We start from the raw sequence: 23,618 nt of genomic DNA on the forward strand, positions 1-23,618 counted from the left end.
AATGGCAATATGCTGATGAACAGCTTGAGGACATTAAAATAATGCACCACAAACTTATAATTCATAGTTTATTTATTGAAACTAAAAAAAAAAAAAAAAGAACAAGCAGGTAATGATGTGACTGAACAGATGTATAGATAAAAATAATGTATTTGAAAAAGGTCACTTTTTTAATTATAAAACCCCAAAGATTAATTGAATGAAGGCCCTCACACACACATATCTGTTGAAGCTACACTACTGCGAAACACAGACCTGCAGTTTATCCAACCTGCTGTCTGTTAGAAATAATTAGTAGTTGGAGAATACACTGAAGCCTTTTCCCTTAACAACAGCCTAATATAAATTTCTACTCTTTAATGCTGATAAATCCCACGTATTCACTCTGAGTCCAGCACACACTGTTTGGTCATGATGAGGGATGTTAGCTGTGCTCCAGAGCAGTCGTTGTCATGCTTTGCATGTGGGTATCAACATTCCATGACACAACAACTTGAGCATTCACGGCAGCAAGACACACATTCACATCCACATCCAAAGGAAACCACAGTGACAGGGAACAAAATATGTTTTCAAATCTATGATTTCTCAAAGCCTCATAAATCACGATCTCTCTGTACATGATTCTAAGCATGATATTAGCAAATATAATGTATGAAGATGATTAAAATAATACTCCAAGCTGTAGTGTTTCTGTTTAGCTTGTGATTTGCCACAGCAGTGATGAAGGCTTTGACATTACGGCCCCATTATTCTGTGAACAATTTGAACATCATGAAAGAAGGAAACCTTACTACTGATCATTTATCATCAACTCTACAACTGATGCAAGTGTTCAGGAAAAGTATTCGCACTAACCGAAGCTTAGTTTCCCATAGAGCATCAACAGGTGCAGCTTCAGTCGGGAGGGGAATTTGAACTCCCGTGCAACATAGCAAACTTAATGTGGACAGACCAAGAAGCAAAGGGGTTCATCAGCTTTTTGGTCCATAGTCAATGTGCTGGACAGTATACAGCCAACAATATACATTATAATCCAAAGTGGAGGCTTGCTTTCCACTTAAAACTGCTCCTGCTTACATTAAGGTTGAGCTACTAAACAGTGAGCACCGTGAGCCCTGCGACAAGACTCATTAGAGACATTTCAAACTCATTGCTGTCGTTAACTCTGGTCTTTGGTGAGACTGAAATTCCTCTCTGATGTGAAGAAGCGACAATACCTGAAGCTCAACTCTAATTCGGTAAAAAAGTTTCAAAATGCAACTTCTGGCTATGAGGCAGGAAGTGATTTGTTAAGTCATCTCAGGCCCTGAACATCTATGTTGCATTATCTAGCTTTAACTATTACGAAGCAGAGGTGCAGAGCAAAACTTTGTAAAGCCCAGATAATGAGTTCTATATATTCTCTTTGTATGGAGTCATTGGAAGTTAACTCATCCTCCCTGTCTTCTGCTGTGCGTACAGAAACAAAGTGATCTGAAAAAGGGAGAGGTATAGGAGGGATGGAAAAGGGAGCAAAACAAAGCCGGTTAGGAGACCTGAGAACGTCTCACAGTGTTGAAGCACTAAGATGAGGTGGAGAAAGAGAGAAGACCAAAGTGTGAAAAAGCGAGTTGAAATTGTCTCCTTCCTCTTTTTTTTTTTTTTTTTGCACATGGACAGGGACACAGGTCGTCATGAGGGAGCGTCATCATTGCCGCACCTCCACGTAGTTAGCTGGGAAAAGGCCGTAGGCACCTCTGCACACGCCTCGCCACCAGCCTTCGTCGATCATCTCGATGTTGGTGATGATGTCATCAGGGTCGAAGGATATCTCGTCATCACCGGCTGAAACAGGACAAGACAGATTGGTGACAAAGGACCCTCTGATATTAATAGAGCTGAAACTATAAATAAATTCTACCAAAGTGGACAATACAAGGAACAACCATAATGCTAAATTGATTGGAAAACTCTTATATATAGCAAGGAAGACTATTCTTTAACTTTGAATTTCTAAGGACACCCCTGTATTGGATGACTGGTATAATGAGATACTGAGACTACTCCCTGTGGAAAAGCTGAACTACACTCTTCACTGACAATGTTGAGGGATTTATTGAGATATAGCAACCAGTCTTGGACTCCTCTAGACTGTACGTGCTTACAACTAGGGTCCAAAACTAACACTCGCCACTTGCCAATTACAGGTAGATTTTGTCTCTGGCTGGTAAATTTTTAAGACCACTCGCCACTCTGGCAAGTTATTTTTTTACCAGCGAAAAATGCATTTTTTGTTACTGGAGGATGACCGGCTGGTTTCCTGGCAGAGTAATGTGTATTTCAGGCAGAGACGATCTTTGGTCACGTAAGTGCGTCACATGCATTTGCGACCAGGGTCCAAAACAAATTATTAGGATATGCTATAGTCAGTTCTAGTGTTTTTAATTGGTCGCAAGCAGGGTCCAAAACTAACTTTTTCACTTACCAGCTAGGCTGGCTGCTAAGTGAAGTTTTTTACCAGCCAGTCAGATATTTTACCAGCCAACCAAATAAAAATTGCTTTGAAGTGTTGTAATTTGCTATCAGTATTATTTAGCATGTCATTTGGGTCTTGTATGCGATTCTCAATCAATATTTTAATAGTGTGCACTAATATTAGTAATAATGTATGCTAAAATATGAATAACTGTTTCAAGAGTTAGGTGTAATATTTGGGTTAATAAATTCTGTGGTATTCTTACTACAGTGCAAAAAGAATCTTTCATTAAGGAATTTTACATGAATCACTGACTTCAGTCCCCTTTGGACAGTTGAGACATAAGATTTTAGCTCGACCAGACTGCAACAGCAGGGCCTGCTCTATATAAACATGAATGTCTGACCAGTGGTGGACAAAGTATTCAACGACATGACTTGAGTGAAAGTAAAGATACTCTTGGTCAAATATTACTCCAATACAAGTGAAAGTTGTTCAGTCATTTTTTTTTTACTTAAATGAAACTGCACCAACTGATTAACATAGCGGGGATCAAAATAAAATAAATGTCTGGAAGGGGTTTCTGTTGGTGCTTAGTCAAACCAAAAAGTGGCACAGTGAAATTCATTAGCATGATCACTCAAAAAAGATGGAGCTGGAAGCTTGGTGATGTAGCAGCTCCTTTGCAGCTCATGCAGTACAAGTGTTGGTCATTGCTAGTTTTGTTTAAGGCTAAGAAGATACCAAGACAAAAGCTACTGATGTTGCCTCGCTCTGCAGAGCAGTATGATTTTTTTGTTTTTGTTTTGGACTGTCTGGCTTTCCGTCAAAGTTCACCACCGTCTTGACAGTTTGCAACTAACAGCTCAAATTCCTGTTCCAAAATTCACCCAAGTTCAACTCTATGTAAAAGCAATGCATGAATTTACTTTGCATCTGGAAGAAAATCTGCAGATTCTGGTGATTCCACATAGATTTCTGTTGAAAGCTTCGCTGGTGTGACTGATCCCTTTTATTCTGTATCCCAGCCCATAATCCATTCACAGCGTTCAGTCTCACCTGCTTGGTAGTCGTACAGGGCCACCGCTGTCACCCCAAGGTCCTCGCCATACTCGTACTGCTGGCCGTCTGCAAAAGGACGATGGTTTGTTAGTCAATGGGAAAAGACCTGTACCATATATATGAAGTCTTTTATTGCACAATCACACAATTCTAAGAGGCTCAAGTGTCATGTATTTTTTTAAGGTGTTTTTCTTTTTATGTCTTGTATTTTACTGTTTGAAGTTTCCAGGGTTTCCATTATCTGGTGTTAATTGTTTTTTGAATGGGAAAATCTGTTGAAGTCTCACATATTTGAAGTCTGGGTAAGAAGCTGTGATCTTTTTTAAAACTCGTTATACAAGTAAAAAAACAACAACTTGAAAGCATGAGAATACTGTGTAGTACCTAACTCTGGAATTAAACCGTTAAACAGTTTTTCACTGTTGCCCACAATGTTTTTGGATGGCCTTGAAGCAATCGTTAATGTAACCCCTCCCCTGCTTACACATTACATAAAAATAGAGCCCATTGCATCAATTCTGTTCTGTTTGCTCCCTTTGTGTGAGCAGCGAGTTTGCTATGTCCCACGAGCTCTCTGAGCTCTTCCAGCCTGCTCAGCTTCTTCAGCAGACACGCCCCCCAGTGTCTCAGAGCAGAAAATACTGCTTTCTTTTACAATTTCAAACCTAATGTTTTATACTTCTCATTTTTTAATTATTCATATTGGCTGGGTTAGTGACACATTTTTCTGTTATACAATAAACTCAAAACACAGTTATTTTCACTTTACCCAAACTTTAAATACTTCCAGTCATAATTTCCAGGTAAAAATAATAACATATGCACAAGTTGAATTGTTTTAAAATGGGGTATAATTAAATTTTCACATATCCTTCTGTTTAAAAAATGTATCTTCATTATTTTATGAAAGTGAAGGAGAAATTATTTGATTTCAAGTGGACAGAGGTAAGCTGTAATTAAAATGTTACTAGGCAAACAGGCCTTTGAGTATTTGTTGGGGTTTTTTTGCAAATAGTTTTATTTTATCTGAGAATATGTAGGCCTAAACCTGAAGAAAATTCTTCATGTTTACATGTTGCCCCAACAAACGTAGGTTAGCATAATATTTATTGATTTTTAAAATTGCATTATTATGCACGAGTCTGTTGATGAGACTTACTTCATTGGGAATATAATGTATAAGTAAAAGTAGACTGATATTTTGCACAGTGATATTGTACTGATACATGGACGCCAAGTATCAATCTTTTTTTTTTCTACACATTATTGATTTTTGCAAATACACATTTTAATACAACTTTTGGTACTAGAAAAATAAAATCAATTGCTTTTTCAGTCCACTAGATAGTGCTGAGTTTTTTCCTAGTGAGGTCAGCAGAGGTCTCAGTCAGTGGCATTTGGCAGGAAGTTCATCAAAACAAAGATGGAGGCACCGGAAAAAGAAATAAGAAATACACCGTCAGCACTAAGCACAAGCGATTCTCAAGCAGTGTCATATGAGAATAAAATACTTGTATTGCAATATCACAATAATATGGTAATACTGTGTTGTGGGTCTTCTGGCAATTCCCACCCCTACTTGATGATGTCATTTATTATACAACTTGCTGGCCTTTCAATCATTTCAAAGCTCAATAAACAAAGATAATATCTGACAGGAATTTGCAGTTTAAGCTGTTGGATTGTACTGTGTTATACTGACAGGTGTTTCCATTATTTTTGCAATTTTCCACTTTTGTGAACTATAAAATTATACTTCCATAATTACTGATAAAAAAAAAGTGTTTTGATTTTGTTAAGTGATTAAATTCTAATAAGTCACGAGACAAGCAAAAATGCCAAACATCGGCTTGTTTCCGTAAAACAACCAGGTTAAAGAGAGAGAGGACACAGTCACCAACAACACAAATTAAATGAGCATCACCTCCTGCTGCCGTCTCCTCGGGGGTCTGGTAGAGCTCCTCCTCCTGGTTCTGTGGGTCCACCTCGTACAGCTGCTCTCCATTCTCCTCAGCAGTATCATGGGACACTTTCTCTGTCTTTAAATGAGGCAAACCAAATCTGTTTAATGATTTCTGCATAGAGTACTAAAACTGCATAGAGTAATAAAATTATTTTTCATCTAATCAGTTTCAGTGTTTTACCAAATAAACTGTCTTTGTACTGTATTCAACTGAATAAATGTCATCATTGCATTCTTTTTTAAATCATAGTTTAAACAGCATCTCAACTATTTTGGAATCGGGCTTGTAACAGTACTTTCACTTGAGTGCAATATTGTAGTACTCTTTCCACCTGTCTTTACATAACTAGTTTGCCTGCAGCATCTTTTCCTCCATTCTTACTTTGCAATATTAGAAAAATGACAGACCAGGTTCTTTGTGTCTCTACCTGAAATGTAGCATTTTGTAGCTTTTAGCCCAAAACATAGAGACATACTGTAAAAAACTGCTTGACCCACCTGATATGCGGGAGCAGCAGCTGGCTGGACTGGTGAAGTTGGGCTTGGAGTTGGACTGGGACTTGCAGCAGGGACAGGAGAGGGGGCCTTGGGTTCCTCTTGGATGTTACGGTGCGCCTTCTCTTGCTCCTGCTCTTGCTCCTGCTTATCCTTGGCCTGTCGACGCAATCGTTCCTCTTCGTCCCTTTTCCTGTCCTCCTCCTCCTTCTGCTTGGCGATGTTCTCAAAGCGGGCCTTGATACTTCCTGTGCTGCTGCCAGCTGATGAGTGAAAAATGGGGAGAATAAAGAAATGTGATGAGTTCACACGTCGTCCTGACTCAAGTCACTGTCCTGACAAAAGTCCTGACTCAGGTGCAGTTGATGTTGAAGAATGCTTACCAGCCTCCACAGGTTTGGTTTTCTGGTATGATGAGGCTGGCTTCTCCACATCCTCAAAAGTCCCTGCGCTCTGTCAAACAGACAGAAAGATGTGAGACAATGCTCTCAACATTGAACATAACACATAACACACAAACACTCCTTACCTTATCCATCCGGTCATTCTGGACACCAAATTTCCCTCCAAATCCTTTGGAATAATCTGGCAACAAACAGGAGAAAGTAACGGTAAGTGTCTGCTTTACATAAATGGCCCAACCACAGTCAGCATCAGAACTTATTTTTCAGAGCAGACCCTAAAACACTCACAGGACTATTTGATTTGATTTAGCCTTTTCCTTCTTTATAACAGACAAAAACTATAAGCTTTTCTGGTCTGCAGAAGTTCAGATAAAGCAGACTGTGGTTGGTTTCACGGGAACTGATGAGTACAAGAAGTGCTGGAATTAAAAGGACAGGCTGATTAGCTCATGCAAACCTGTAGAGAGGAGAAACAAACCAAAAAACAAAACTGTATGCAGACAGTGACAGCAGAAAAACTGAATAAGAAGAATCTTAACATAGGCCAGATAGTTGGGGTCAAGCAGCCATCTTGGCTCAATTTCTGCATTATAGATCAGCCATGTCTCTGTGTGGTCACAGCAGTAGGACTTGATAAAATGCACTGTGGCTGCACGACATCATGCACACAATAAATGCAGAAGCAAACAAACAGCGTCATGGCAGTGCTAGGAAAAGCAGGGGTTGTGATCGAGGAGGTGGAGGAACCAAGTGAAGGATAAATACTGCTATATGAATGTGTGACTACACACCACATAAAAGAATGGAACTCTTCATATAATGTAGCATTTGCTGCATGATATGAGGAAAATATGAGATATGCTATAATGTTGAATATCGCACCAACAATAATACTTGTAATGCATAAAGAGATATTCAAGAGTTGTCAGTTCTCCCTTTCAACTGCTTTCAGTATACTTGTAAAATCTGCAAAATTGCTAGTTGAATTAAAAAAATCAAGGAAATTAATGCAATGTTGCAATCCAACATTATTTTACTGTACAATGAACTGAACACAAAAGGCTGCACAGCCCCAGTAGTAATGTCCAGACCACTTCATTTCTACATCTAACTTTTGGGCTTGTTTTGGAGAATATTTATATCAAGCTGCATACTCATTGACATTACCTGGCCCAAAATGAAGGCTGTCTGTAGCAGAGAATGCTCTGCACAAACTATTTCATTCAGTGCTGGTTATTAAAAAATCAAATAAAACAATGATGGGAAAAAAAGGCTAGGACTTGGGTGAAATTAGCAGCACCTGAGCAGCACAGACCCGACACAAACGATTGCTTCACAAGAAATACAAATATTAATTATTGCCTAAATTGCCAGTTTTCATCCAGAAACAGTAGCTTAAAAGTCCAGTGTGCAAGATTTAGGGGGATTTAGTGCAATCTAGCAGTGAGGACTACAGATTTCAACCAGCTGAAACTTCTCCCAGTTGGAATTCCTCAGGAGGTTTTTACCAGGAGCGGAATTATCTGCAGAGGTCTCTGCCTCTACAAAACAAATAGGGCAGGTGATTTAAACTGCAAAAAACACTAAATAAAGCAGTTTCATATTACAAAATCTGTGTTTTTCTGATGCTGCATGTCGTGCAGGGGCTGCTAACTACTGTGGCCGACGCAAAAATGCTGATGGCCCTTTCTAGAGTCAGTGCTTAGTTTGTCCGTTCTGGGATACTGTAGAAACATGGCGGTGCATCATGGTGATCCCCGTAGTCGAGGGCCCGCTCCCTCTGTAAATATTAACAGCTCATTCTAAGGTAATAAAAAAACAATTATTATTTTCAGGTGATTATACACTAAAGAAAACATACTTATCATATTATAGGGGAAAAAGCCATACAGCATACTATCGCAATGTTTTGCGTGGTGAAATTGTATTGATACTCAGCCACCAAGTATCTATCTTCTATTATATACATCATTAATTTCTGCAAAAACACATTTTAATACAACATTTGGTACTAGAATATTAAAATTAATTTTATTTTTCGGTCCACTAGATGGCGCTGATGTTTTTTTTCTTGGGGAGGTCAGCAGAGGTCTCATTCAGCGGCATTTAGCAGGAAGTCCATCAAAACAAAGATGGAGGCACCGTCTGCATTTAAATCAAAGTCTGGACTTATTTGGGATTTTTTCAACATGAAAAGAAAGGAGGACTTGGGTATGACATGTGATTTGCAAGTAATGTCATATGAGAGCAAAATATGCTGAGAATACTATGAACATGGGGGCTCACCTCACACGCCACCCATCCAGAGATAGCGTTAGCCGCTGACAGCCGAACTAATGCTAAATCCGCACTGCCAAACAATCAACTAACACTGGACACACTTAGCTTGACAAAACTACCATCCAACTCTGAGAGAGCTAAGAAACCAACTCTGAGAGAGCTAAGAAAATAACACAGTCCATCAGCTACTTCATGTGCAAAGATCTGCGTCTATAGCGTTGTTGAAAACAAAGGCTTTTGTTACATGCTAAAAACACTGGAACCCAGGTATGTTACTCTGTCCCGAGTTTTTTTCACCGACACAGCCATACCCAAGCTCTGATGCTTCTACCATGGGTGTTGCCATTCAAATAGCAGGATACCCGCATGTGAAGTGTATCGTGATAATAATGAATCATGGGCCATCTGGTGATTCCCGCCCCTACTATATTATATTTCATTTCTGCCAATATATCCCCCTAAATCCTACACAATGGACCTTGAACTGAATAGTAAGAGTACAGATCTAAGAAGTGTAGAAAGTGGTGATTTTTCTCATATTTTAGGGTCAGTTCCACCCAAATCACAAGAGATACACATATTTTCACTTGGTGACATGTAGATCATTTCTGTTTTGTGAAACAAAATAATATATTTATTATAATATTATTGTATGACATTATATTATATGATGATGATATGAGTTTTTTTAAAGCACTCTTAAAGAACAAAAACAAACTTTAAATCAAATCTTTACAATTTGCTGACAACTGGGCAACTCCATCTGATACATCATGTAATATGATCAAAAACTCCAGAATAGCCTCTTAATAGACCTTGGGGTGTGTTTGCAAGGTTAAAAGTGAACTCTGAACCTCAGCGTTTAGTTTCTATTTTATTTTCTATCATATCTGTGTGTGGTCCACAGATTATTTCAGTTAACTAGAGGTTGTTTCTGGGGAAAAAAAAAACATTTTAGTTTGTGAAATATAATTTTGTGAATTCACCTCCTTTGTACAGTGTGAGGTGGCAGAAGTCTCAGCAGCAAACCTAACTATCTGCATGGCTTCATGCCACCAGGAGAAGGTGAGAAAATATGTATGTTTTTTGTAATTTGGGTGGCCTTTAATGAGCTTATCTATGTTGTTCACATTAATCGGTGCTGCAGAGGTGTGAGGGTGTGTAACAGTGACGGGTCATGGAGGTTATCTGACAGCAGGGGTGTGTCTGTCAGGAAAGGAAGGCGTGTCCGTCACTTAACAGAAAACAGCCGTTAGGGAGAATGAGACGGCAGTGCCAAAGAAGCATTAGCAAGCTAGGAGGGAGTATTTTTCTGCAAAAAGATGGGTGATAATAAGAAAGGATTTTTGAAATGGGAGGTGGGCTTGTATGTTGGGGTGGGGGGTGGGGTAGTCCGGGGGAGTATCTGTGCCTTTCTGGGACTCGTGCTTAGCCAGGTTCTCCTTGTGCTCATAGCCTAGAGCACACTGGTCCTGCTTCTCCACCTCTACCCCATACCGCCCTCCAAACCCACGCTTATAGTCTGTAATATAGCACACACATACATATATGGACAGACAAACACCAACACAAATTACAAAGACATTTGTACATACATATAAACAGACAAACATATAGAGACAATGATAGAGTGGGCTGGCCTTTCGGGATTTATATACACCCAGTACACACTCAAACACTCAGAGACATGAAGGAGACACAGTATGGTTTTAAAAAAGGGAACCGGGGGAAAGCCTCAAAGATCTTCATTCTACTTCCTTGATTAAAATCACTGCCAAAAACTAAAAATGATCATGGTGTGAAAACCTTCCTACTCCCGTCAGGTGGTCTAAACAGGAAGTCACTTCCTCTCTCTGCACAACATGAATCTTTCCTTCTTCTGTACCTGGTTTCTATTTCTGGCCAATTTCGTTACCTGCCTGCTCTCAGGAGAGAAGAATGTTTGTGACATTTAGTGACTGTGCTGGGGACATGTGGTCTTTCAAATCAAGGTCAACCACACTGAAAATGCCAAGTTGTACATATTTGTAGAGCAGTTAACTTCCTAACTTCCTATCTATGATTTAGATGTACTCCTCCACATTTTAAAACACAACTCTAGCCATTTTTTTCTGCTTGTATTGTAGGATATTTATTTGAAACGGTATGCTGCTTGACTTTTCATGGGAATGGGTAGGTACAAACCAAGCCCACAGGAAGTGCACCAGGCTTTGAAGCCAATTTCACATAGTGGTCAAAAGTGGAATTACAGCAACCAGGTCCATCCCATGATGCTATGGGGCCCCTAAATGACTATTTACAATAGATTTACATGGGGGAAGAGACATCTGTACATCAGTGGATACATTTTTTGAGCATCACAACCCCCTGCGAAATGACTGATTTCACTATAAGGATTTGATCTATTTGGTCCAGTAACATGTTCCCATTCAAGCTAAGTCAGAAGTCAACCGCTCGGCTGGCAGAAATCTCTACTGTGCTTACTCTATGGGCCCCACAATGCAGAAGATCCAATTTATTTTATACGACTGAAATTAAACATTTTTGGCTTCATGCACCACTGAACAACTTTCATAGAAATCAACGGTGACTTGCCTCCAAAACTGTATTCAGTTCTTTTTATATGAAAATGACAACTGCGCCTGCATCTAAATAGCAATGACACTTGCAACATGGATTATGCGCCCTCCGCCGTCCGCTTTAGACCATCTAAATAGGGCCCTAAGTGTTTCACTGATAATGGGTTTAGAACCACATTTGCTTCCTTCTTGCTAACTATGTTTATGCCTTTGTCATGCTGTAGATTATATTGTATATAATGAATATGAATATTTAAATAATGACAACAACTGATGAGGGTGAAAGGGCATCACTTTCATAGTTATTTAACCTACTCTTCCCAATGCATAAGTAAATTAACAGCTTTAACTAGTGTTATATTTTAAAGTCTTCTTAAAAGAATGAAGTTTTAATATGCTAGGCATTTAGTTAAAATCTGTGTATTTACATTTGCTAAGACAGCTGGGCCTTTTCCATTTGTGTGTACACATGTTCTATGGCAGTTTTAAATTTGTTTGCAGAGTACAAACAAATCCAGGTATGTAAAAACTGATGAATCCTGGATTTGTGTTTAAAAAGTTTGCACACAGTTTAAACACAGATTTGTACATACGCACTATTAATGAATTAGGCCCAGTGCCTCTATTGCTGCCAGCTGCAGAGGTTTGTTTGTGAACAGTCAGTTGCTGCATGGCATTGACATTATTATGAATTGCTTTGAATGACACCATCAGCTTCATGCAAATACAAATCTGAGCTGTGGTTTCACTTCCTCTATCTGAGCCTTTTTTTCTAACCCGCAAATTGAGGAAGTTGTCAACCTTTGAAAAACCACATCCAAAGCCACAACCAAACCACATCAGACCTGCAGTGCAGGGCTGAGGAGGAACAAAGGTTTTTACAATGAAAGCACATTGTGTGCTAAACACAAAGCAGACACCCTGCAAAGGCTGAGGTTTGGTGGATATTTTCCCTGTTCAACAATCTAGCAAAAGTCAAAATGGAGGGTTTGATGTGCAAATTCAAACAAGACAAAGTGTGAGTATCAGGGGTTTTCTTCTTAAATAGAAAACAGTAACAGCTATTGGGAGATTTTCAACAAAGGAAATATAAAGAAGCACTAATCAGACATTTAGTTTTCTGAAAACACTCTTTAAAATGTCAATATTCCATTTGTCTATTGTTTATGATAGATGATAACATTCAGCAGCCACTTCCTATACATAACATTTCTTACTAAATCTGATAATAGACTTGTTTATCAAACCTACATCAAGTGGAGTATAAAAGCTGGCAAGCTTCAGCTGAAGATAATTGGTGTTATGCTGGTAGCTGGTGTTGATTTTTTTCCCTGGCTGTGAACAGTAAACACTGAAACCACCAGCTTGGGCTCATAACTTATTTGGCATTAGTCAAATAAATGGAAGCTCTTCCAGTAGACCTAAACACTAAGGATATAATATCTATTTGGGTATGGGCATCCCTATACCTGTATATTCTTTTTGATGAGTTCTGCTTAAAACACATTGTGTGTCTCCTAAAACCCATAGAAACCAAATCAGAAGCAGTACCTTTCTGGGACTCGTGAAGCTGTAGTTTCTCCTGGTGGTCCCATCCCAGCGCTGATTTATCCTGTCTGTCTGTCTGCACACCAAACTTGCCCCCAAAGCCCTTCACATAGTCTGCAGTAACACAGAGAGAAGCAGACATTAACACCTAAACAGGTTTCTGACACCTGACCACATGTTGTCATCTGGTTTAATTACCTTGTATGATATGGACACAATCACAGTACCACTATTGTTATGTTGCATCAGTGATACATTGTAATACAGTACATTTCCTGGTAATTCCATTAACAAACTGATTAAAGATAAAATAAGCTGAAAGGAATGTCTGCTCCTGGCTAGTTCAGCTGTTTAAATACCTGCTATATGAAGGTAATTTATCACAAAATACAAACTTAAATGCAAAAATGCCATAAAACAGTTCTGTCATTGATTTGCAACACTGCTTCTAATCATATTTAGCCAGATATTAAATAACTACCACACTGCTAGTGGCTAATCTTTAAAAATGCCTTAATATTTTGCCATGTTTTACAGCAGATTTAAACATCAATAAATGTCATGTTTTCACAATGCAGTGCCTCATCTTTGTGGGGAAATATTTACTAATATCTCTATAATGTTGTAAGTAGGTGATGCCATTTAGGATGAATATATTAAAAATAAATTTCACATTATATTTGTGCCATTTCAATAAACTCCTATCACTGAAGGGGTTGTGTGATGCAAATATTTAGAAACACAGTCAAAACTTCACGTGTGCAGTATTAAAACTTCAAAAGTGATGTAAGCCTTTTTCACAGGCTCTTTTAAGACTGTTGCATTGAAATAGCTGGCTCTATTATCAGAGCATGTGACCCAGTTATCGCAGCCGGCACCACATATGCAAACCTAGGAAGCAAATACAGCCAGATGCAGTGTTGGAAATTCTTGAGGTCATCTACAACATCAGCCCATATTTACTGTGTAAACTGCAGTTGGCCAACCAAGCAAGAAAGTCTGCTCAGGTGTGTCCAACAAGAAAGTACAGGTGAAGCTGCTCTGCTGTGTAGCAGCTGAGTCCAGACAAGTCAGGACAGACAAGAGGGTGTGACTCATCCTGGCCCTCTGGACACATAAACCTACTGATACCACATCAGCAGCAGAGTACTGAGTAATCAAAACAAGTCTTCATTTTGTCAGCTTTTATTTTTTCTATTTTTTATTAGTCCTGTGTCAAATATCCTTGTTAGTTTTTAATCATCATCATTGGTCAACGACTTCCTGTTTTTTGTGTTAAATTTTAGTTGACTAAAAGTGTGGGCATTTAAGTCTTATCTTGGTCAAACAAAACTGTAACTGTTTAAGACTAGTTTTAGTCAACAAAAAAACTGTTAATGTTTTAGTCTGTTTTAGTCATTAGATTATATTGAACATTTAGTCAACTGAGTCTAGCCTATCACCTTGTTTCTTTCTCCCACGCCCCGCTGTTGTCATTTTTTACTTAAATTAAAGTAATAACCCTTTTTGACAGTCATGAGCTGGCATAACTTGGCTTGGTTTGGTTTGGCCCATCAGCCCAGCCTGACAGGGATCTGCATTTCCATTACAATGAAGGCTACATTGATGAAGGCTTGTCTTAAGTGATGACATTTATAAAAAAAATCCTCGGCTAAAGCATCAGGCCTCACTTATCAATCTGCCTGTAGGCTGTCACAAAATATTTTGTCATGGGCTAAAAAAATTTAAGTGATTAAAATGTGGCTGCAAATACTTAGAATATGGTCAAATAACAATTCTCCAACTCAGATTTACTATGCTGCAGAGAAAATCCACACCACTCAAACTTGCTAACACGAGTTGAGATCCGATGTGAGATTTGATCGCAGCCCCCACTCACATTCACATTGATAAATGCCGAGCTTTGCGTGAAAAAGACTGTACGCCCGTTCTGTCGTATGTTCATTTTGTAAATGAGGGCCATTGTGTACTTCTGGTGTAGTCCTGATATGGCATGTGAGTGCAGGAAATGAAATCGCTGCACTGAAAAAAAAGAAATTAAATTAGCCTAATATTTTGTCTGAGCTTTTTTGTTAACAATAATAAGGAAAGATTTTTTTGTAAGTTTTTAAAAACTACATTTTAGTCCCATTTTTCTTCAAAAATTCGTCAAAAATATTTCATGCTGATAAAGTCACAGTTAGTGTTTAATAATGTCCATGTCATCTCGTCACTGTCATAGGAAAAAAGGTCATTGGCAAACATATCTAGTCATAATTTTCTTTTCAAAAACTGATCAAAACAAACTGCAAGTAAATATGCTGATTACTTTGAAAACATACTGATGACAATTTGATGGTCTGTATGTTGTATTTCCATCAAGGAAAGAGTTTATCTCAATAAACAAACAATATATATTACTACATGAACACAGGGTCAGTTGTTTACGATCTACTATTATTATCATACACTGGCACCACGCATTGATAATTAAGATTTTGTAAACAATACTACTTTAGTTTACCCAAATCTCAGTAGCTCATCTTTATTTGACATCAAGTGAATGATTAAGCTACAGCAACAGAAGCAGCTGTCATATCTGAAGTAATTAATCTGTGACTGGTGACAATGAACTATATTACTGAAATTATTCATCATTTCATGACCAATATCTTTTTCTTCTTGTGACTTTGATGATACCAACCTTTCTGTGACTCGTGCCTCTCGGTTTTGCCCTGGTACTCAAAGCCCACAGCACTCTTGTCCACCTTGTCGGTCTCGACACCAAACTTGCCGCCAAAGCCCTTGGCATAATCTGCCGATGGCCAGAGCAGAGGAGGGGGAGACGGGGGCAGAAAAATCCAAAGTTAAGACAGGAAGAGGTGAAACAGAGGTTACCAACTGCACACAGGTCTTTGACCACCAAATGTTTCTCTCCCCATGCAACTGCACTGTCAAAAAATAATTCAGCTTATCTAGGGTATCCTGGTGTTATGTCTTTAGTCTCTTTCTGTCAAAGTGTAAATGTTACCTGTAACACATGAACAAAGAGCCCAATATAAACCAACAGAGCAATCTGTGCAATCTGAGTTGTATCTGCCACTTTAAGAAGAAAAAGAAAGAGTGAACTGGTAGAAAACTTTTGCAACAAGGGACATGTTTGAAAATTACACCATATTAAAATATCCCACTCCCCCAGAAAACCAGCTGGGGCATGCCCAAGCCACAGACCAGCAGCAGAGTGGAAGGTGCTGGCAAGTCTGAGCCAATCACCTGATATCTGAGACAGGCAGGGAGGAACACATTTCAGAAGACAGCGTTTCAAAGAGAACATGGCCACCTAGGTCCAAAAAGACTCCCAAGCTCTTAAAGTCCTCTGAGGCAGATGTATTGAGTGCCATATCTTATAAACACGATAAATCAATTATTTGAAACTGGGGAACACAAACATCACATCACAGAGGCAACGAAGAAAAAAAAACATTGTTTGCAACATTACATAAGCAAGCAAAGGCTGAGGAATGCAGGACGAAGAAGAAACGCAAAATAATGATTTGTCAGGACCTGCGTAGAGCTGCGCTCATTGGGTTGGTGTGTGTGTGTGTGTGTGTGTGTGTGTGTGTGTGTGTGTGTGTATTAGTGTGTATATACTAGCCACATTCCCTCCATATCTCTCTGGGTTAATAGGAATGCTGCATGGCAGGAAGTCTAGACAAACCTTTCTGGGATTCGTGTTTCTCGGTTTTGCCCTGGTAATCGAAGCCCACTGCACTCTCGTCCACACGATCTGCCTGTACGCCGTATCGCCCCCCAAACCCAGTGGAGTAGTCTACACAGCAAAGCAGGGGGGGGGCAAGGGTCAAAGGTCAGGGTGAAGCAGCGTGGAAGCAGTGGTCCTGAAGCAGCCCAATTCCAAATTTTCTATTAACATTTACTGGCAAAAGCTAGAGCTAAGACAGAATCTAAAGACTTAACTGTAGTGCCGTTTATTAATCTAGATTATTTGATGTTAGATGTCAAGTGTAGATATTGGCCATTGAGATGTCTGCCTTCTCATGAAGGTGATGGAACTAAATGGCATTCGGCTTGTGGTGCTCAAACTAGGTCTGGGCAATTTGACTATTCCATGAATATTGTGATATGAGACTTGACATTGTCTGAGATTTTGGATATTCTGTTATCATAAGTATTGCCTGGTTTTAAAGGCTACATTACAGGAAAGTGACTGTTCTATTATTTGCCTTTACCCACTTAATTATTATACCCACATTACTGATGATTTTTTTTTTTTAATCTCATTGTGTAAATATTGTATGTGACCACCAACAGTCAACCTCACCATATCAATATTAAGGTATTTAGTAAACATGTTGTGATATTTTTTTCTCTATATCACACAACTCTTGCTCAAAGCGCTAAAAAACAAAACAAAAAAACAACTCATTTGACAAACTCAACAGCAATGTTTCTTTCCAGAAATCACGACCCGGTTCCTCAAGATAATCCATCCAAGTGTGCATCTACTGCTAGCACACCTAGCACTACTGAGCTAGCTAACGTTACAGCTCAGCCGAGGAGGACGCCATTAACGTTTACATCTCATACTGTCAGGAGCACAGCCTCTCGTCCATGAGTAGATGCATGCCTCGTTCTGTGCGGTGATACTGTTGGTAGGTGTAAATTGGTAGAAAGAAAACTGTTCCTAAATGAAACTGCTCACAAGCTCTGTGGATTATCTTGAGTAACCACGTCAGGATTTCTGGAAAGAGACATTGCTGTTGAGTTTTTCAGAAGTTTTTTTTTGGTGCTTTGAGCACCACAAGCTGAGTGCCATCTAGTTCCTTTATACTGTAGAGAAGGCAGACATCTCTACGGCTGATATCTCCAACACTCTGCAGCTCACACTAAAACAATCTAGACTGATAAACAGCACTACAGGTGAGAGGAAAAATATGTCCCTTTGAGACATATTCACTGTTGTAACTATCACACAATCATGTCATGCTGTTTCTATACCCACTTCCTTTAAAGAGATACACTCAGGCTGTGTGTTGTCCAATGAGTGGTGAAAACAGAAGAATACCTGCACTGTTGTTAAAGATAAGATAATCCTTTATTTGTCCCACAGCAGGGAAATTTGCAACAGTGATACTACAAAGAAGCCATTGGAATTGGGCAAATGTTCTGCACCTCTGTGCAGGCAATGAATGCAACACAAAGGTGATGACAAAACGGGGTCATGGGAATGCAATCTCAAAATACTACACGCTAAGAAGCCACAGCGGACTCCCAGAGCACCAGGGTCACTGTTCATACTGTACACAGTGCAGTGTGTAAGTATTAAAAGTAGTTTTGTTCTGGCTCTTTTCCAGCACAATGGACCTCAAGTGTTACAGTGATTATGAGGCTAAAGTACTGAATTTCAGCTTTAATCTGAATGTATTTATATCTTTCTCTCATAAACTATGTAAAAACCATCGCTCCATTTACACACAATTCCACGCTGTTTACTCAATATGGGTGTTCACACTCTTAAATACCTGTAAAGCTCAAAGTTAAACCTTAAACTTGTTTTAAATCAAATGTAATGTGCTGGAGTACAGAGCCATGAAAATAAAAAAACACGTCACTATCAAACTGCACGGTAACGGAGGAAAACAATGAGAAAACAACAGCTTAACTAGCAAACACTATCAACACATTCTCAAACTTAGTCTGTCTGTACAGCAGGATCTGGCAGAGCAGAGATCAAGCAGGTTCTGAGCATGTGGTACTGCTGGTCCTCAGCCAGAGGCACATCAAACTGTTTGTGCCTGGAAAATGTATTTCCTGTAGGCAATTTGAAAAGCTTACGCTGCTGGTTAAATCTAACTGGCTGATAAAAAGGGTAAAGATAGACTGTGAATTTATAAAGTTATGACTAATGTGTCCATTGAGTCCATAAGTTGGTTCCATGCCCCTGATGTAACAGCATATTACTGGGAGTCTGTCAAAATAAACCACAAGTGATCTGGGCCTGAAACAGATGTGTGAAAAGACAAGTTGCGACATCACCTTTCTGTGAAGCATGTTTCTCCGTCTTCCCAGCATACTCAAACCCAACAGCTGACTGGAATGAGAGAGGAAGAAGCAAAACAATTATTCTACTCATTACTTACCCCTCGTACTACTGTATGTGTTATTTGTTTTATCCCAACCACAGTCATATCAACTACATTTAGACTTACAAGGTCAGTTTGAAATACGCAATGTAACAACGACAGGTAAAATATAACAGTTTCTATATCTGATCCAGTTCAGAACTTGCTACTTTCAAATAAGGGTTTGTCAAAGGTTGATGGCAGAATGGATGGTCCAGAGGGGGACTGTGACTGGCTAAAGCATGAAACGTTGTTCTATCATATTGAACAAAAGTTCAGAGAGCAGGGGCAAGAAATACACAAAATACAAAAAAATAAATAAATACAAAAGAACTTGAATTACCATTTTGAAGTTGTATGCCTCTGTGAACCAGTCAAGTTCACAGTGTTCTTGACCACCAAATTATAATCTGTTCATTATTGAGTCCAAGTGGATGTTTGTGCCAAATTTGAAAAAAACTGCCTCAAGGCGTTCTTGAGATATCCTATACATAAGAATGGGACGGAGGGACAACCCAAAAACATAATGCCTCCGGCCACAGAGGCTCCATATCCAGGGGTATGTGGACACTGGGCACAGACCCCGCCGAACTCCGGACCTCCAACCCTCACTCTGGTTCTCTAGTGGAGGAGCAGAGCACAGCCTGGGTCAGTGTGGCCTGCTGGAGGTTGCTTAGGGACTATAGGATAGAGCCACTCTGGGTTCCCGGGGCTGGAGAGAAAGTCCTGCCATCATGACAGAAAAAGCTTTATGGCTGTGGTCAAAATTAACACTTGCATTGACACGTGCAAGCACGGACAACTGATGACATAACAGCCAATCACAGCAGAGCATCTCTCCATCCATTCTAGCACCAACCTTCATCAGCATAGTGGCACAACAGTGCAATTACTCTTGATGTTAGATCTAAATGTGGGCTTTGGACACAAACTGTATTGGTTCTGAACATTTTCTGGAACTGTTGGAGCCCAGGGGCCGTATTCACAAACATTTTGAGAACACTCTCAGAGAGCTCCTAACTTAGCCTAAAAAATTTCAGTAAGGATTCCTAGCTTAGGAGTGGTTTAGGAAAGGTCTAAGAGCAACTCTGAGCGAGGAATTAGCAGAAATTTTTATCTCAGTGAGAAGGTGTGGTTGACCCTGTTGCTAGGTGTGATGCATTCTTTTAACAGATGTGATTGGTTGTCACAGACATGCCCTTTTGTGAGTCTGCAAGGTGTGGACACCCAGTGGAAATGAAATGAACTGCTGACTGTGAAAGTGTTGTCATTGATAGTGTGATCACTTTGCTGATGGAAGGTTGAGACAGCCACAAGTCATCACTGCTGCACTGTTGCCTTTTTCCAGTTTTTCAAATAACTTATTATCGTGATCATTTTATTTCCAGTGTTATAGCGTTAGGTGGGAAATGTGTGCATATCCCTAATAACATCATCCACAAATATTATCCCTGTGTAATCTAATCTGTAGCATTTCATTTACATCCAGTGTATGGAGAATATTTCTCCTTCCTGTTTGTCTTTCTGCCATTTTCTCCACTGATTAAGAAATTCTTAAATCGCTTTAAAGTCTTCCTCCCTGCTCCTAACAGTTTTTCATCGTAGGAGCTCTTTTAAGGGTTGACACTTTGTGAATAACATTTATCTTTACAAGGACCTAGTCTTAACTTTAAGGGGAAATTCTAAGAAAACATCACAATTCTAAGAATTTTCTTAGAATTTCGTCACTAGGTAGCAACTCTTGGCACTATGAAGCTTTGTGAATACGGCCCCAGGTGGGTCGTTTCCTTAAGAGGAAGAATAACATTTTGAACACCAACAAAAGCCATGTTTGAAATCATGGAGATGTCATCAGCACTGTTGAGTGGTCAGTCGCAGGAAATGACCTGGTCAACACGGTCAGCTTGCACTCCAAACTTCCCTCCAAAACCCTTGGAGGTATCTGTCTGAGAGCAATGCTTGGACAGCTTGCTCTGGTAGTCATGACCCACAGCAGACTGTGAAAAAAGAAAAAAAAAAGGACAAAATTACAAAACATAATAAGGGGAACATTTGAGAAGAGCAAAAGGGCTGAAAACACAGCCAGCCGTTTGAAGTGGCGACATCTGACTCATCACAGATGCACACAGTGTGGTGTAAACAGTGCTCAGTCATCACATTCACGCTGCAATGACCATAGGGCTAGAGAGAGAGAAAGGTGTGGACGGACTGAGCTGCTTGCCAGGAAAGATTATCGCGTGTGAAATGGCCACAACTGCCTCACTCTGTTACACACAAACACACAGACTGAGATGAACATCAGAGAAACTGGTGCAGAGGCTCAAAAGAATCGGAGGTCATTTAAGTTTGTGAAAATGACGTTAGCTTCTCAGATTTTCACTAAGAGCCCTTATTGAAAATATGAAAATCTGGGGCATCGGTGGCTTACTGGTAGAGCAGGCACCCCATGTACAAGGCTGTTGCCGCAGCGGCCCGGGTTCGAGTCCAGCCTGTGGCCCTTTGCTGCATGTCATTCCCTCTCTCTCTCCCCTCTTCACACTTAACTGTTCTGTCCATTAAAAAGGCAAAAAATGCCCAAAAAAATATTAAAAAAAGAAAATATGAAAAGCTACAAAACAATACAAACCAGGATCTAGCAAGCTGGTTCATATTCAGCATCAGCTGCAGGAAAGGCCACTACTTACAGCAAAATCAGTTTCACCACTCAGCAGCATCAGATAAGAATTTATTTATCTAGCTATTTTTAACGCACATCGTACACAGCCAACATATTCAGAATAAAGTCAAAGGAGGTACATTAGGACAAAAATCATTGCACAGATTGTCCTGCGGTTGTATTTGTGGCAATGCCTCAAATGTAATGATGAACCACTATGCACTTCATTAATCCAAAGATTGAGTAACAGTCAATGATGAGGGCTACAGCCTAATATAACTAATTTCTAGCTGGACTGGGATATCAAACCAGAGTGAAATACTTTATACCTTTAGTCTTTATGCTAAGACTAAAGGTCTCAGTTTTTACAATAAAAGAACGCAACATTGCTAAAGATGAAGACAGCTTACAGTAATCCAAATACACAAAGGCATTTTAAGGATGCCAAGTTCCTTTTTCAAATGGACTTGTCATGATTATGATATTTCACCAAAAATGTAACGCTTTATCCAAAATGTTTCGCTATTAAAAAGGAACATTTAGTGGCATATAGCAGTGAGGACTACAGATTTCAAGCAGCTGAAACTTCTCCTGCTTGATATTAATAAAAAATCAGTTTTTCCAATGCTGCTCTTGCAGAGGAGCCTCTAAGTACGATGGCCGAAGCAAAAATGCAAATGGCCCTTTCTAGAGCCAGTGTTTGGTTTGTCAGTTCTGGGCTACTGTAGAAACATGGTTGTACAACATGGCGATCTCTGTAGATGAGGACCTGCTCCCTATGTAGATATAAACGGCTCATTCTAAGGTAACGAAAACACAACTATTCTTATTTTCAGGTGATTATACACTAAAGAAAACACACTTACATCATATTCTACTTTTGCCAATATATTCCCTACAATCCTACACACTGGACCTTTAAGTATTTAAGTTCATTCTTGACTTTGCTAACAGAATGACCACACTCTCTCTCTTAAAAGGCCATCTAGTAGTAGAATGAGATCCATCTGCTGATGTACATCCCAGAACAGCTCCAAAATGGACATTGGGTGAGATTGTTGGGTCATCTTTAATATTACTTTTGCATGTCACCATATCATCAGGCAACACAGTGATAAACCTGGGACACAACCCTTTGAAAGGGCGACACGTGAATGTGAAAGCAAAAACAAACTGCCCGTTCCAGCCTCATCTAACAGTACATCTGTGACCTCAGGTAATGTGGTCACTCTTACCTTGTCCATACGGTCCTGCTGCACTCCAAATACTCCTCCATATCCATGTGAGGCCTTTGGCATGGTTTCCAACTCCTTCTGCTTCAAACTGGTGTGCTCTGTCGACACTGTCTCACGCAGTCGGTGGATACTATGCCAAGGAAGGAAAGAGTCAGGAGACACATTTTGGGGCTTTCCACCTTGCATTTAATACCAAACGAAAAATGATTTGCTTCCTTACTCTATGTGCCCCTGATGTCCTGAGCCCTCCACCGTCTTGGCCCCCCAGCGCTGCTCCTTCTCTGATACGTCATTCTAAAAATTCAGGAATGGAAAGGGCAAGAAATGCTGTCAGGAGGGTGAAAGATGGAGCAGAACTTAAAGTGGAGTGAGGATCACAAGAGGGGAAATGGAGGGAGGAAGAAGCATGCATAGGTACCTCAAAGTCTGGGTCAGTCTCCCAGTCGTCATCCTCATTTACAGTCACATTGGCTGTCTGTCCTGCTGCTGCCTTCCACATCCTTACTGATACAAACTGAACACAAGAAAAAGGTAATTTAAAAAAAAACAAGAAAACAAAACATACTTAATACAGGCAGAGAGACCAGATTCAAAGCTTATGTCTTTGAGGATAAGTTTAGCTGAAGAAGGTGATGGGATATGTTCAAAAGCACTGGGAATAGCTCTGCCTGTGTCTCAAAGGTTGCCATTTTATTTATTTTTATTTTTTAAAGATTTTTTTTGGCCATTTTGCCTTTAATGGACAGGACAGATAAGCGTGAGGGGGGGGGGGGATGGCACGCAGCAAAGGGCCACAGGCTGGGCTCGGGCTGGGCCGCG

At 39.7% G+C, this 23,618-nt stretch overlaps 2 protein-coding genes across 5 annotated transcripts in view; both read right to left on the minus strand.

The window, feature by feature from the left end:
* Window positions 1-23,618, minus strand: part of LOC126394711 (liprin-alpha-1-like) — a 92,862-nt gene that overhangs the window by 988 nt on the left and 68,256 nt on the right. The gene's annotated exons all lie outside the window — the stretch shown is intronic.
* Window positions 61-23,618, minus strand: part of LOC126394749 (src substrate protein p85-like) — a 25,791-nt gene continuing 2,233 nt past the window's right edge. For 2 of the 4 annotated variants that reach the window (XM_050051795.1, XM_050051788.1), the window contains exons 2-16: window positions 23,218-23,313; window positions 23,020-23,093; window positions 22,800-22,929; window positions 20,795-20,905; window positions 18,823-18,877; window positions 16,487-16,597; window positions 15,473-15,583; window positions 12,793-12,903; window positions 10,074-10,184; window positions 6,508-6,563; window positions 6,362-6,431; window positions 5,982-6,241; window positions 5,445-5,559; window positions 3,518-3,586; window positions 61-1,827 (exon numbers count right to left, since the gene is read on the minus strand). In XM_050051795.1, coding sequence (XP_049907752.1) covers window positions 1,691-1,827; window positions 3,518-3,586; window positions 5,445-5,559; window positions 5,982-6,241; window positions 6,362-6,431; window positions 6,508-6,563; window positions 10,074-10,184; window positions 12,793-12,903; window positions 15,473-15,583; window positions 16,487-16,597; window positions 18,823-18,877; window positions 20,795-20,905; window positions 22,800-22,929; window positions 23,020-23,093; window positions 23,218-23,298 — 1,602 coding nt within the window. In that variant the 5' untranslated portion in view covers window positions 23,299-23,313 and the 3' untranslated portion in view covers window positions 61-1,690. The remainder of the gene's footprint in view (window positions 1,828-3,517; window positions 3,587-5,444; window positions 5,560-5,981; window positions 6,242-6,361; window positions 6,432-6,507; window positions 6,564-10,073; window positions 10,185-12,792; window positions 12,904-15,472; window positions 15,584-16,486; window positions 16,598-18,822; window positions 18,878-20,794; window positions 20,906-22,799; window positions 22,930-23,019; window positions 23,094-23,217; window positions 23,314-23,618) is intronic. The other 2 variants (XM_050051812.1, XM_050051804.1) reach the window with 2 other exon arrangements.

Source organism: Epinephelus moara, chromosome 1 (genome assembly GCF_006386435.1).
Source record: "Epinephelus moara isolate mb chromosome 1, YSFRI_EMoa_1.0, whole genome shotgun sequence".
In the NCBI taxonomy this organism is placed as follows: Eukaryota; Metazoa; Chordata; class Actinopteri; order Perciformes; family Serranidae; genus Epinephelus; species Epinephelus moara.